The sequence below is a fragment of the Takifugu rubripes genome, chromosome 22 (assembly GCF_901000725.2).
Source record: "Takifugu rubripes chromosome 22, fTakRub1.2, whole genome shotgun sequence".
Lineage (NCBI taxonomy): Eukaryota > Metazoa > Chordata > Actinopteri > Tetraodontiformes > Tetraodontidae > Takifugu > Takifugu rubripes.
Window position 1 is genome coordinate 37,661 of NC_042306.1, and position 16,230 is coordinate 53,890.

The 16,230-nt window shown below is 47.4% G+C and overlaps 1 protein-coding gene across 4 annotated transcripts in view; it reads right to left on the reverse strand.

Annotated features, from left to right (window-relative positions):
- Positions 1-16,230, reverse strand: part of cadm3 (cell adhesion molecule 3) — a 66,881-nt gene that overhangs the window by 30,702 nt on the left and 19,949 nt on the right. For all 4 annotated transcript variants that reach the window (XM_029831067.1, XM_029831069.1, XM_029831068.1 and 1 more), the window contains exon 3: positions 4,818-4,967. In XM_029831067.1, coding sequence (XP_029686927.1) covers positions 4,818-4,967 — 150 coding nt within the window. The remainder of the gene's footprint in view (positions 1-4,817; positions 4,968-16,230) is intronic.

Here is a 16,230-nt window from a genome sequence, read left to right on the forward strand (position 1 = left end):
GATTGACAAGAAAATCAAACTTAAAAGGACCTAAATTTGTATTGTTGCACAATATAGAAAGACATGTAAATGATATGGGTTCATATCCTCCACTTCTGCTAAAGCCGCCACTTGGCTTTATTCTCTTACTTCTCTTGATCATTTTTCTCTTTCTCTAAAACTGACAAATGTAGAGAGCAGAAAATGAATGTAATGAACAAAAGATGATGCATAGTAAAGCACAGAGCAATGAGTTCTCCATGAAGCTTGAAATGTTCCCCATGGTTCATGAGCTTCAAGCCACATGCCAATGAAACCTTTGAATAAATGACACCCACCATGACCCAACCCAAGGATTATGGAAACAGCTGGTAAAATCCAAATCATATTATTACTTTCAAGTTTTTTTACCTTTATATCGGTAACAAAAATTCAGAAGATGATTGATCATGACTGCTGTCAATTTCTGCGCCCCATCCAATAACTGGGTCCTGCTCATTATAGTCGTCGGGATATAAATAATGCAAAGCTCAACTGGTAGATAATATACTACCCACTTTGATTGTTACTGTGGTTGTTACTGCTTTATTATTACTGGATATACCTGCGTCAGTACTGACAGGGTTGGGTTGGGTTAGAGTTAGGTTGGGGTTAGGTAAAGGGTTAGGGTGGGGTTGGGTAAAGGGTTAGGGTTGGGGTTAGGTTGGAGTTGGGTAAAGGGTTAGGGTGGGGTTGGGTAAAGGGTTAGGGTTGGGGTTAGGTAAAGGGTTAGGGTGGGGTTGGGTAAAGGGTTAGGGTTGGGGTTAGGTAAAGGGTTAGCGTGGGGTTGGGTAAAGGGTTAGGGTTGGGGTTAGGGTGGGGTTGGGTAAAGGGTTAGGGTTGGGGTTAGGTTGGGGTTGGGTAAAGGGTTAGGGTTGGGTAAAGGGTTAGGGTTAGGTTGGGGTTGGGTAAAGGGTTAGGTTGGGGTTGGGTAAAGGGTTAGGGTGGGGTTGGGTAAAGGGTTAGGGTTGGGTAAAGGGTTAGTGTTGGGTTAGGGTTGGGTAAAGGGTTAGGGTTAGGGTTGGGGTTAGGTTGGCCCCTCACTAACCCTATTCAGTCCCCATTAACCCTAACCCTATTCAGTCCCTAGTAACCCTAACCCTATTCAGTCCCCAGTAACCCTAACCCTATTCAGTCCCCATTAACCCTAACCCTATTCAGTCCCTAGTAACCCTAACCCTATTCAGTCCCCAGTAACCCTAACCCTAACCCTATTCAGTCCCCAGTAACCCTAACCCTAACCCTATTCAGTCCCCAGTAACCCTAACCCTATTCAGTCCCCAGTAACCCTAACCCTATTCAGTCCCCAGTAACCCTAACCCTATTCAGTCCCCAGTAACCCTAACCCTATTCAGTCCCTAGTAACCCTAACCCTATTCAGTCCCCATTAACCCTAACCCTATTCAGTCCCCAGTAACCCTAACCCTATTCAGTCCCCATTAACCCTAACCCTATTCAGTCCCCAGTAACCCTAACCTTATTCAGTCCCCAGTAACCCTAACCCTATTCAGTCCCCATTAACCCTAACCCTATTCAGTCCCTAGTAACCCTAACCCTATTCAGTCCCAGTAACCCTAACCCTAACCCTATTCAGTCCCCAGTAACCCTAACCCTAACCCTATTCAGTCCCCAGTAACCCTAACCCTATTCAGTCCCCAGTAACCCTAACCCTATTCAGTCCCCAGTAACCCTAACCCTATTCAGTCCCTAGTAACCCTAACCCTATTCAGTCCCCATTAACCCTAACCCTATTCAGTCCCCAGTAACCCTAACCCTATTCAGTCCCCATTAACCCTAACCCTATTCAGTCCCCAGTAACCCTAACCTTATTCAGTCCCCAGTAACCCTAACCCTATTCAGTCCCCAGTAACCCTAACCCTATTCAGTCCCTAGTAACCCTAACCCTATTCAGTCCCCAGTAACCCTAACCTAACCCTATTCAGTCCCAGTAACCCTAACCCTAACCCTATTCAGTCCCCTAGTAACCCTAACCCTATTCAGTCCCCAGTAACCCTAACCCTATTCAGTCCCCATTAACCCTAACCCTATTCAGTCCCCATTAACCCTAACCCTATTCAGTCCCCATTAACCCTAACCCTATTCAGTCCCCAGTAACCCTAACCCTATTCAGTCCCCAGTAACCCTAACCCTAACCCTATTCAGTCCCCAGTAACCCTAACCCTAACCCTATTCAGTCCCCAGTAACCCTAAACCTAACCCTATTTACTCCCCAGTAACCCTAACCCTTTTCAGTCCCTAGTAACCCTAACCCTATTCAGTCCCCATTAACCCTAACCCTATTCAGTCCCCAGTAACCCTAACCCTATTCAGTCCCCATTAACCCTAACCCTATTCAGTCCCCAGTAACCCTAACCTTATTCAGTCCCCAGTAACCCTAACCCTAACCCTATTCAGTCCCCAGTAACCCTAACCCCATTCAGTCCCCAGTAACCCTAACCCTATTCAGTCCCCAGTAACCCTAACCCTATTCAGTCCCTAGTAACCCTAACCCTATTCAGTCCCCAGTAACCCTAACCCTAACCCTATTCAGTCCCCAGTAACCCTAACCCTATTCAGTCCCCATTAACCCTAACCCTATTCAGTCCCCAGTAACCCTAACCTTATTCAGTCCCCAGTAACCCTAACCTAACCCTATTCAGTCCCCAGTAACCCTAACCCCATTCAGTCCCCAGTAACCCTAACCCTATTCAGTCCCCAGTAACCCTAACCCTATTCAGTCCCTAGTAACCCTAACCCTATTCAGTCCCCAGTAACCCTAACCCTAACCCTATTCAGTCCCCAGTAACCCTAACCCTAACCCTATTCAGTCCCCAGTAACCCTAACCCTATTCAGTCCCCAGTAACCCTAACCCTATTCAGTCCCTAGTAACCCTAACCCTATTCAGTCCCCAGTAACCCTAACCCTAACCCTATTCAGTCCCCAGTAACCCTAACCTTATTCAGTCCCCATTAACCCTCACCCTATTCAGTCCCTAGTAACCCTAACCCTATTCAGTCCCCATTAACCCTAACCCTAACCCTATTCAGTCCCTAGTAACCCTAACCCTATTCAGTCCCCAGTAACCCTAACCCTATTCAGTCCCCATTAACCCTAACCCTATTCAGTCCCCATTAACCCTAACCCTATTAAGTCCCCAGTAACCCTAACCCTATTCAGTCCCCATTAACCCTAACCCTATTCAGTCCCCAGTAACCCTAACCCTATTCAGTCCCCAGTAACCCTAACCCTATTCAGTCCCCAGTAACCCTAACCCTATTCAGTCCCCAGTAACCCAAACCCTAACCCTATTCAGTCCCCAGTAACCCTAACCCTATTCAGTCCCTAGTAACCCTAACCCTATTCAGTCCCCAGTAACCCTAACCCTAACCCTATTCAGTCCCCAGTAACCCTAACCCTATTCAGTCCCCATTAACCCTAACCCTATTCAGTCCCCATTAACCCTAACCCTATTCAGTCCCCAGTAACCCTAACCCTAACCCTATTCAGTCCCCAGTAACCCTAACCCTAACCCTATTCAGTCCCCAGTAACCCTAACCCTATTCAGTCCCTAGTAACCCTAACCCTATTCAGTCCCCATTAACCCTAACCCTATTCAGTCCCCATTAACGCTAACCCTATTCAGTCCCCATTAACCCTAACCCTATTCAGTCCCCAGTAACCCTAACCCTAACCCTATTCAGTCCCCAGTAACCCTAACCCTAACCCTATTCAGTCCCCAGTAACCCTAAACCTAACCCTATTTACTCCCCAGTAACCCTAACCCTTTTCAGTCCCTAGTAACCCTAACCCTATTCAGTCCCCATTAACCCTAACCCTATTCAGTCCCCAGTAACCCTAACCCTATTCAGTCCCCATTAACCCTAACCCTATTCAGTCCTCAGTAACCCTAACCCTATTCAGTCCCCATTAACCCTAACCCTATTCAGTCCCCATTAACCCTAACCCTATTCAGTCCTCAGTAACCCTAACCTTATTCAGTCCCCAGTAACCCTAACCCTAACCCTATTCAGTCCCCAGTAACCCTAACCCTAACCCTATTCAGTCCCCAGTAACCCTAACCCTATTCAGTCCCAGTAACCCTAACCCTATTCAGTCCCTAGTAACCCTAACCCTATTCAGTCCCCATTAACCCTAACCCTATTCAGTCCCCAGTAACCCTAACCGTATTCAGTCCCCATTAACCCTAACCCTAACCCTATTCAGTCCCCAGTAACCCTAACCCTAACCCTATTCAGTCCCCAGTAACCCTAACCCTAACCCTATTCAGTCCCCAGTAACCCTAACCCTATTCAGTCCCCAGTAACCCTAACCCTATTCAGTCCCCAGTAACCCTAACCCTAACCCTATTCAGTCCCCAGTAACCCTAACCCTATTCAGTCCCCAGTAACCCTAACCCTAACCCTATTCAGTCCCCAGTAACCCTAACCCTAACCCTATTCAGTCCCCAGTAACCCTAACCCTAACCTGTCCAACCTTCTTCACATCCCCGATTCTCTGGTGCTGCTTCCCTCAGATGATCTCTGCTCCACCTCATGCCTGCTCACTTTTAAAGTTTTAGTATAAGTCTTGTGTTAATGTGGTTATATTGATTTGGTTCGCTCTTGTTGAGCCATGAAATGTGCTTTTAAATAAAGATTGATATTATTACGACACAAATGAAATCGGCCCTTTTGCCTCCAAGCAAAACACTTTCAGTGAAACAAGTCCAGCACGTTCAAAGTTGAAAAGCTACATGGAGCTTTTTTAATCAACACGTTCTTTTGTGCCCTCCTTTTACCTCTCTTCTCTCCAAAATACAGGGTCTGCTGTGCTGTGTTGGACCACTGCAGCGATGAGTTGTCGTTCTCCGCTACCCGGCAGGTCAGCGTAACTGTGCCCCCCGCCGACACCGTCTCATCTGAGGTGACGGGCTGCAAGGGGTCGTCACCTGGGTGAACAGAAGCAGAGGGAGAAGGAACATCAAGTCCGTTTTTTGGATATGATCGAGAAATGACACAGCTAGATCATGGAGACATCACCTTAAATGAAAATACGAGCAGAAATAGATGCACACGCCAACACACAAATCAGATAATCCAACAAGATGCATGCGGCCCTCCTTCACCCATCGCCTTCTCTGCTGGTCACCTTATCTAGAAATCTCCATCTCTCACAGCGCACGCACCAGTGCTGCCATTCTGTCAGAGGGAGCAAGAGCAGACACACGAGTATCTGTGAGAGCCATGAGTCGGGGTCGCCGTGGTATCACGAGCCTTCATGACCTCAGCGACCTGCCGAGATGAAAGACCACAACTCGCTCAGGTCCAAGCAGAAACAAGGGCAACGATCTTCTAGCTGAATGGCTCATTCATCAGTTTGTGACAGTCTTGGAAGACAGTCAGTGTTTCAGAGTTTTATGGGCATTTATGTCTGACTGGGAGGGCTTCTGATTCCCTTTCTTGGTGCTATGCTCAGTCAACTTCATCTCAAGTACAATAAAAATACTTCAGAGCTGTTGACAAGAGTGCGCCAGCAGAGGAAAGCTCATGCCATGATTTAAGCCCTGCTATACTCGAGGTTTGCCTGGATAAAAACACATGCAAACATGAAAGCACGTGCACATCTGAGCCACGAACGGGACGCATCCAGAACTGAGCAAAAATGATCCAACGATCCGTTTATCCTTTGGCTTCATTCTGCAGAATATATGCAGAAAATACTTGGAGTGGATGCAAAGGTTAGGGTTAGGGTCATTTAGCACACCAGAGTGATTCATCCAAACTAAAACTGATCATTTGCATCTGTTTCTAGCACCATGTTGGCAGGGTTAGCTGCAGTCATGGTGGAGGAGGCCCAGCAGCAGTGACAGGCAGCCGAGATACGGAAGCTTCCATCAGCTAAGACAGAAAAGAAAGAAAGCTTGCCTCTAACATGGTCTACCTCCAGAAGCCTGGGCACCATACAAGCTTTTACACGCACAGATGCCATTGATGGGATTTCACCAGCTCCTGGATGCCCTCAGGAACACTGATCTCAGTAAGTCCTTGTGCTCTTTGAGGTTCTTTACAGCAGCTCTGACCTGTGGTTAGTTACTCCAAGTATCATAAAGGCTGTGGACTCAATGTGTGGTCAAGTTCACCACAGATTAGTGTCTCCTGTAATAGATTCTCATGTTAATTCTTGAGGCTAATCACAGGAGCTCCTCCACCTGGCATTAAAGCTGTGGCTGAATTGGCTGCTAGCATCAGTCATCACATCAAACTCCATGAGCTGAGACAAGTTTGGCAAAGTTGGGTCCTTGACTACCGTTATTACTGGCTAAGAAGAACCAGGTAGTGATGCAGGTACTACCTTTCAGTGGCCAGATGGTGTCTTTAGAATAAAAAGAACTCAAGTTCATCAAAGACCTTATTTTTTATTTAAATATCTGCATGTGATGTGGCAGCATTAATCACACGGAATACTTTGTTTCTCATCCTTTCTAACATTTATATAATCTGTATATGTAAATCAAATATTAAAAACATTTTTGGTTGAAATAAAATGATAATATTCATGATATTTCAGATATCCATTCTAAATCTGTAGCGCATCATTTCTACTTATTTAGGTCTTTTTTCAATAATGTAAATATAGATATAATAATATGGAGCGGAGCACATTGCCGTCTCACTACTGGCTTCAGTGTAATGATGATAGGAGCAGTAATCACGAAAAATTAGGCAATGAGCGTGCAGGACAAACTTGGTGCTCGGAGATCAGCAGCAGTGTCTGACCTTTGCTACAGGATACAGCTGTTATTCCTAACTTATGAGAAGAGGTTAACGAAGTTCAGTCAGAGTCAAAACATTAAATTGGGCTCAACAGCCATGTAGCAAAAACTAAAGGCTGCATCCATCTATCCTTGGAAGACAGCGAGTTCAACACTGTTTGCAATACTGGCTGATAAAACCAGGCTGAAAACTGTTGCATGAACATCTGTGGGGGAAAATGAGAAGCCAGTAAGACAATGAAGAACGCAGGAAGAGCTCGAGGCCCCTTTGATTGTGTCAACAATGGCCGTCAGAGAAAATTCTGAGGATGTAGAATGGGTGAAGTAAATGAAAGGATCTGTATCTACTGGAGGAAGTCTGTGAGGACTTCATGTCGTAGAAAGTTCCTATGAAAGGTGCTGATGAAACCTTTGCATACACAGCAGAGTACTTGCTCCTGGAATTTCTGTCAGTGTTGAGACGATTCCCACTCAATCAACATGTTACATCACATGTGACCGTGTGGCACATTTAAGTCTTAGATTTTCTCCCAAATGGACGGGGTGCCTTATGTGTGCACCGAGTTCCAAAATCTGTAAATGCTTTTGGGCTTTTGGGCGAGTACATTGCTAAATACACGCTAGCATGCCTGTTTCAAGCTGGCGTACCGGTATATTTCACCATGCTAGCGTATGTTTCACCATGCTAGCGTATGTTTCACCATGCTAGCGTATATTTCACCATGCTAGCGTATGTTTCACCATGCTAGCGTATATTTCACCATGCTAGCGTATGTTCACCATGCTAGCGTATGTTTCACCATGCTAGCGTATATTTCACCATGCTAGCGTATATTTCACCATGCTAGCGTATGTTTCACCATGCTAGCGTATATTTCACCATGCTAGCGTATGTTTCACCATGCTAGCGTAGTTTCAACCATGCTAGCGTATATTTCACCATGCTCGTGCCCTATAATCCGGTTGCGCCTTATGTATGTGTTCAATACAGAAATGGCATCCGTAACTGAGTCTGCGCCTTTTAACACGGTGCCCTGATGGTCGCGAAAATGCGGAACTATGATGTGATCTTAATGTCTTCTAACAGAATGGCTGATTTTCTCCAATAACAAGAGTCAGAGTCACCAAGATGTCAAGTATTAGATCATAGTTCCACAGTGCTTAACTAATTTGTGCTTAGCTTATTTACTTGGCAACGTGCCAGAGGTGACAAACCTAAAGGTCGAGTTCGAGGACGACATGTTTTCAAGCAGAAAAGGACTATTTTCAGATCCAGCAAATATAATGTATGAGGTGAGTTTACACTTTCATTGTCTAATTAGCACTCCGCTTAAATAAAAAATAAGTGAAGGTTTTCTGAATCTGGGTAAGATTTGTGTGGATATACTTGAAATGATTCATGATGTCTCTTTCCAGTCGGCCTGACCCGACTCTGAACCATGGAGAGACACTCAAGCATAAGACTGGTGCTCATCTTCCGTTTACACGCTGAGAACTGAAAAATAACAGCATTTCTTAAAATATCTCAACAAAACAAAATTGTTGGGCATTTTAATGCTCATGCCACCTTCTCCATCTTCACCCCCACTTGTACCTCCTCTTCCCTGGATGGAGGCGGGGACATGTCGTCTATCCGAGTGTCCTTCCATCTATCCACACATGGAACGCTTTTAATTGAAAAGCTGTGTTTAGCCGTTGTTTGAACATCATCTCTGGGGTTTTTATTCCTGCAGGGGAGGTGAAGACTTGGGGGGGGGGGGGGGGGGGGGGGGGGGTGTCTGGGTCTGGCTGTGTATTTTGGATGGAAGACCCACCCCCACCATGCAGGACCACCTGCTGTCTCAGCACGGACAAACTTCTTAGTCCTTAGTTTTTAGTCCACAGTTGGACTCTGTCAGACCAAAACAGCCCCCACCCAACATGGGATCCTTTCAACAACCCCCAGCAGCTCTAAAGCCCCACACCTCCTCTACAGCTTGTCAAACATAGTTAGTTCATAGCTCAACCCCCCCCCCATTACTGCACACAATCATCATTAGCATCTGCAGCAGCAGGGCGGGGCCAGACCAACTAAAGGGTTGGGGGGGGGGGGGGGGGGGGCAGCAGCATCACTGCTGGTGAGAAGAGATGAAGAGACCAAAGAATGAGAGGAGGTGAAGAGTGAAGGACACGGCAGAAACGAGTAGATAGAGATGGATGAGAGCGAAGAGCAGTGATGACAGGTGGACTTAGAGAGAGAGAGAGCACGGGAAGACAAAGAGAGAGAGAGCACGGGAAGACAAAGAGAGAGAGCACGGGAAGACAAAGAGAGAGAGAGAGCACGGGAAGACAAAGAGAGAGAGAGAGCACGGGAAGACAGAGAGAGAGAGCACGGGAAGACAAAGAGAGAGAGAGCACGGGAAGACGAAGAGAGAGAGAGAGAGCACGGGAAGACGAAGAGAGAGAGAGAGAGCACGGGAAGACGAAGAGAGAGAGAGCACGGGAAGACAAAGAGAGAGAGAGCACGGGAAGACAAAGAGAGAGAGAGCACGGGAAGACAAAGAGAGAGAGAGAGAGCACGGGAAGACGAAGAGAGAGAGAGCACGGGAAGACAAAGAGAGAGAGAGCACGGGAAGACAAAGAGAGAGAGAGAGCACGGGAAGACAAAGAGAGAGAGAGCACGGGAAGACAAAGAGAGAGAGAGCACGGGAAGACAAGAGGGGGTGAGCAGAGGGAAGACAAGGGGGGGTGAGCAGAGGGAAAGGGTTAGGGTTAGGGTTAGCAAAGAGGAGAGACAAAACAAGGACAGGGGGGTGGAAGGAGGCTTAACGACTGATGACAGAAGGTGTCTCTGAAGAGAGAGCAAGAAGATCACAGGTTAGGCTCGTAGGTCTTCCCAGTGTGGGTGGATCAGATACGTTTCTCAGAGTCCAGCTGGGATGGAAACAGGTTAGACAGCGCAGCAATTAGACAGGAATTCCACTGGGACCCACTGGGATTTGGGTGCCCCTGATGTAGATGGTGGCCATTAGTTGTATCCCACATATAGATGTTTAGCTTAGCTTAGCTCTCCTGACTGACTGGCCCCTGATTATTTTCAGTGGTGACAACTTGACCTACGTATGTCTGCAGAACACAATGAACAAACAGCTCCATTTTAATCTGCTTAAAATGACTAAACCTTCCCCTCAGCTGCAGATGGTGTTTCAGGGATCTGATCGATATCGGTTGGAAGGGTTTTAGATGTGATAGGGTTAGGGTTAGCTTGTTGGGTTAGGGTTAGGGTTAGCTTGTTGAGAAATCAAAGACACCTACATTTTAGGGTTTCATATAATGGGGAAACATGGTGGGGTATCAAACAAGAGAGCGTTCTGAATTAAAGGAGGCAAATTTCATGTGAATTAAGTAAAAAGAACAACCCTAACCCTGGCCCCGACCCTAACCCTAACCCTAACCCTGACCCTAACCCTGACCCCGACCCTAACCCTGACCCTGACCCTAACCCTAACCCTAACCCTGACTGACTACCAAAGAGCACATTAGGACAGCTAAAACTGTCAGGGTTAGGGTAGGGTTGATCCCTGACCCCGACCCTAACCCTGACCCCGACCCTAACCCCGACCCTAACCCTGACCCCGACGCTAACCCTGACTGACTACCAAAGAGCACATTAGGACAGCTAAAACTGTCAGGGTTAGGGTAGGGTTGATCCCTGACCCCGACCCTAACCCTGACCCCGACCCTAACCCCGACCCTAACCCTGACCCCGACGCTAACCCTGACTGACTACCAAAGAGCACATTAGGACAGCTAAAACTGTCAGGGTTAGGGTAGGGTTGATCCCTGACCCCGACCCTAACCCTGACCCTGACCCTAACCCTAACCCTGACCCTAACCCTGACCCTAACCCTAACCCTGACCCCGACCCTGACCCCGACCCTAACCCTGACCCTGACCCTAACCCTAACCCTAACCCTAACCCTGACTGACTACCAAAGAGCACATTAGGACAGCTAAAACTGTGTGTTGCCATGTTCTAGTGCTGGGAGTCTAAACAGGATGTTTGTGTCTTACATCACTACATATGTCCTCCGATAAAAGAGGTGTAAACATGGGTTTTTTGATCATCTTATTAATCCTAATTATCAGCTTTAATCAGAATGGATCCAGGGAAACAACAGATTTAAATGAAATGACCGGTTCTTATTTTTCAGACGAATGCATAATTAATGCGTGACAAATATCAGATAGTCCGTTAGTCTCTGGTAACAGATTCTTAGAATCAGGATTAGCAGCAGGAGATCTCTGCTAAAGTAGTTAGGGTTAGTTAGGGTTAGAGTTAGTTAGGGTTAGGGTTAGTTAGGGTTAGAGTTAGTTAGGGTTAGTTAGGGTTAGAGTTAGTTAGGGTTAGGGTTAGTTAGGGTTAGGGTTAGGTTAACCCTAAAAACTGACCTTAGAAACTGGAAGATGGAGATTAAGAAGTGTGACAAGTTACAACTCCACTAAAACCTAATTTACCACTCAACCACACACACATGCACTCACACATGCACTCACACATGCACTCACACATGCACACACATGCACTCACACATGCACTCACACATGCACTCACACATGCACACACATGCACTCACACATGCACTCACACATGCACACACATGCACTCACACATGCACTCACACATGCACTCACACATGCACACACATGCACTCACACATGCACTCACACATGCACTCACACAGCCCATGCTCTTCTGTGTTGTTCCCACTCGACAGTTTGTTCATCTTCATCAAGACAACAGATGAGTGGAATGAAAAGGACCTTAAATATCTGGCAACAATGGACACAATAGAGGCGCTTATCGGAGAGTGGCGTGCTGGGTGGCGTGGCCACACCGGGCCACTTGTGGGCCAATTGAGTAATTAGGAGGACTGTTTGTGTCCTTAACCGTCATGGCTGCCAACAGTGAGAACCTGCATGAACCCGTGGCCATCTGGTGACCCCTTTGACCTGAGAGATGAGGTTCTTTCTGTGTTCCAATTAGAACACAAGCCTCACACACCAACTCTTCACTGGGTCACTGTTACCGAGTTACGGCGGCAGCGGCATAAAAAATGGACCATTTCCAGTTGTCTGGTCAATGCCCCTCAGACACAAATGATTTAAAAATGGTCGAGACCACCCTGAGAACTATAAGCACATATCAAGCTAAGGGTGGCTGGTAGTTATGTTACTGTCTAATAATACAGGAGTGGTGGCTACTGACGAGGGTTCATATGTTCCTAGCATCACTGAGGGTCAGGGTTAGGGTTACTCTAACCCTAACTGAGGGGCCATATTGTGCTCAGAGAATTATGGGACATAACAAGTCCTGTTCTGACAATAAAACAGATCAGCTGACACATTAGGGTTAGAGTTAGGGTTAGGGTTAGAGGGTTAGGGTTAGTTAGGGTTAGGGTTAGTTAGGGTTAGGGTTAGAGGGTTAGGGTTAGTTAGGGTTAGGGTTAGAGGGGTTAGAGTTAGTCTGACATAGGGTTAGGGTTAGAGTTAGGGTTAGAGGGTTAGGGTTAGTTAGGGTTAGGGTTAGGGTTAGAGGGGTTAGAGTTAGTCTGACATAGGGTTAGGGTTAGGGTTAGAATTAGGGTTAGGGTTAGAGGGTTAGGGTTAGTTAGGGTTAGAATTAGGGTTGGGGTTAGTTAGGGTTAGGGTTAGTTAGGGTTAGGGTTAGAGGGTTAGGGTTAGTTAGGGTTAGGGTTAGAGGGGTTAGAGTTAGTCTGACATAGGGTTAGGGTTAGGGTTTGTGTCTGTGTCTGTGTGTGTGTATGTCTGTCTGTGTGTGTGTGTGTGTGTGTCTGTCTGTCTGTCTGTCTCTGTGTGTGTGTGTCTGTCTGTCTGTGTGTGTGTGTGTGTCTGTGTGTGTGTGAGTGTTTGTGTCTCTGTGTGTGTGTGTCTGTGTTTGTGTGTAACTGTGTGTGTGTGAGTGTGTATCTGTGTGTGTGTGGGTGTGTGTGTGTCTGTGTGTCTCTGTGTGTGAGTGTTTGTGTCTGTGTGTCTCTGTGTGTCTGTCTGTGTTTGTGTCTGTGTCTGTGTGTCTGTGTGTGTCTGTCTGTGTTTGTGTGCCTGTGTGTGTCTGTGTTTGTGTGTGTCTGTGTGTCTGTGTGTGTGTGTGTGTGTGTGTGTGTGTGTGTGTGTGTGTGTGTGTGTGTGTGTGTGTGTGTGTGAGTGACTGAGGGAGCAGTATCCAACATATTATGTTGGAAAAAAATTACATTGATGATGTTACGGGTACGGGTGATGTGACCCGTACTTTGTAAATGCCTCAAAGGAGCCAAGAAAACAATTTAAACTAAGAACTACTTTATTTTAGATTATAGAAACAGTTAGAAAATGGATAATCAATATCATTTTTAATTTCAAACTATATTTATTGCAAAACTATATTTAAGGACTACTTAGCTAAACCCTTCTGTCATCCACCCAGGTCAAAATGATGTAATTCTTCCTTCTTCTCATCCTCTTTTTCTTCTCTCTTCATCCTCCTCTACTCCCTTCTTTTCTATCTTCATTCTTGACTCAAAGAAAGCACAGGGCTTAGGTTTTTCCCTCTTCATGAACACATTTCTTTTTAACTTTAACATTCAATGTTCAACATTTTCACTGTTCTCCTCATGATGGTCAGAATGTTACTGTGTGCCTTCTGCAGATGTAATTCTTGCATTTCACACAAGAGGTACTTGTTTTACTGTCTTCTCTGGATGGACAGACCAGGCATCTTTTCCTTTTTCCCCCACCTGTGTCCACTGGACGTTGGTTGGGTGAGTGACCTGAGCTTGACCTTTTCAATCATGGCGGCAGCCACTGGGGATCGAGCTGGCCTGGCTCGTGTCTGGATCTTGGGAGTGACAAGTGCTTTGCTGAGTTCTTCCAGGAAAAGCCAAAGTCTGTACAATTTGTTGGATTTCCACTGCTGGTTGATTTCAGTCTACAGGACATGGGCATTATAAGCAGATGTGTCCAAAATGTGGCAAAAAAAGATCAACAAAGGCCAATGGGCAGTCTTGCGCTGGCAGCTGTATGTTGCTGTTACTTTGGCCAGATTGTCCTCCCCTCCTTTAGTGGCATTATAATCCAGGATCATTTGTGGCTTCTTGTCATCTTTAGTGCTCAGAGATGCACCTTTGTGCATTGTACTCATTACACTACATTACACACTCCCCTATTAACATGTCCGGGTCAAATTGACCCGCAACATCATCAACGTAACTAAACACCGCACAGACAAGACACACCAACGTGTCCAGATTTTGCAAACCTGTTCATGACCCTAAACGAGGAAAAGTCACCAAATTTCATGAAGAAAAAAAAGGATAGCCAGCACTTTGGACAACACAAAATCTGAAACGGGTCAAATTGACCCTTAACATAATATGAGGGTTAACATTTGTTCTGAAACATTCTCCCCCAAATGTTCCTTTAAAACACAAAGCATCAGTGAAAAATGTGTTATGTCTTCCCGTCTGTGTGTGCCGTTTTTTCCTGGAAGTGTTTGTCATCGTGTGGGAATGTTGTGTTTCTGTTTCCTGACATTTCCCCGGGGAACATTCCCAACAGTTTTCCTGCAGATATTGAGTGAAGATGCCAGACAGCTGGTTCTGGACTGTTCATGTGGACGGACCCTTCAGCAGTGGGCAGTTAGGGTTAGGGTTGATAACCCGTTTACACACATTTGGACCCAATCGGAGAGAACATGAAGTTCCAACCATGTGGTTCAAAGGTTAACGGACCCGTCGGTGCTTTTCTCAACATTTCTGGTCTCATGCAGCTTCCAAGAACATTTGCACAGAAATTTAAAAAGACAGATGGTGCACTTTGATTTAGAAATTCTAGTTCTCCTTCATTATTCCATCAACTTTCTCAGAACTTTCTCCATATAATAATCAGCAGCTTCTCGTGAGGAGGGAGATGAGAGACTTGATTTCTGCTGATTATGAACGTTTTCCCCATTGTGTGAAAACATTTGAGCAAAATAATGAAACTCAGAGCATTTTTTGGTCATAATCCAGCTAATTATTTAGAAAATAATGAATGAGCACCTGAAGATGCAGAGACAGTTTTTCTCTGGTGGGATCAACAATAAGATTAGAATTCCCTGGCTCATCCTGTGGGCCTTCCAGCCTTAAAGGCTCTCAGCATCTTGTGTGTCCGTCCTGATGTGGATGCAGGAGGTTGTGATGCTGAATCCACATCTGCCTGGACTGGAGCGCTATCGAGAGTGTGGTTGTGATCCACTCTGATCACACATCCCACACATTCCTCTCCACGCCTGCCTGCCCCCCCCACCACCACCACTGCAGTGGGTGCAACCCCCCAGGGTCTGACAGCAGGAGACGATCACACCAGCTCCCTGACAATTTCTCTCTGCACTCCTCTTCACAACTGTCCCCTGGTTTCATCATTCCTCTTTCTTTTCTCCCCTACACTGGCCCTGCACTTATTTAGAGTAGGGTGCTGGGGTCTATGCTGGGGTCTGTGCTGGGGTCTGTGTTGGGGTCTGTGCTGGGGTCTGTGCTGGGGTCTGTGCTGGGGTCTGTGCTGGAGTCTGTACAGGGGCCTGTGCTGGGGTCTGTGCAGGGGCCTGTGCTGGGGTCTGTGCTGGGGTCTGTGCAGGGGCCTGTGCAGGGGCCTGTGCTGGGGTCTGTGCTGGGGTCTGTGCTGGAGTCTGTGTTGGGGTCTGTGCTGGGGTCTGTGCTGGGGCCTGTGCTGGGGTCTGTGCTGGGGTCTGTGCTGGAGTCTGTACAGGGGCCTGTGCTGGGGTCTGTGCTGGGGCCTGTGCTGGGGCCTGTGCTGGGGCCTGTGCTGGGGTCTGTGCTGGAGTCTGTACAGGGGCCTGTGCTGGGGTCTGTGCTGGGGCCTGTGCTGGGGCCTGTGCAGGGGCCTGTGCTGGGGTCTGTGCAGGGGCCTGTGCTGGGGTCTGTGCTGGGGTCTGTGCTGGGGTCTGTGCTGGGGTCTGTGTTGGGGTCTGTGCTGGGGTCTGTGCTGGGGTCTGTGCTGGGGTCTGTGCTGGAGTCTGTACAGGGGCCTGTGCTGGGGTCTGTGCAGGGGCCTGTGCTGGGGTCTGTGCTGGGGTCTGTGCAGGGGCCTGTGCTGGGGTCTGTGCTGGGGTCTGTGCTGGAGTCTGTGTTGGGGTCTGTGCTGGGGTCTGTGCTGGGGCCTGTGCTGGGGTCTGTGCTGGAGTCTGTACAGGGGCCTGTGCTGGGGTCTGTGCTGGGGCCTGTGCTGGGGCCTGTGCTGGGGCCTGTGCTGGGGTCTGTGCTGGGGTCTGTGTTGGAGTCTGTGTTGGGGTCTGTGCTGGGGTCTGTGCTGGGGCCTGTGCTGGGGTCTGTGCTGGGGTCTGTGCTGGAGTCTGTACAGGGGCCTGTGCTGGGGTCTGTGCTGGGGCCTGTGCTGGGGCCTGTGC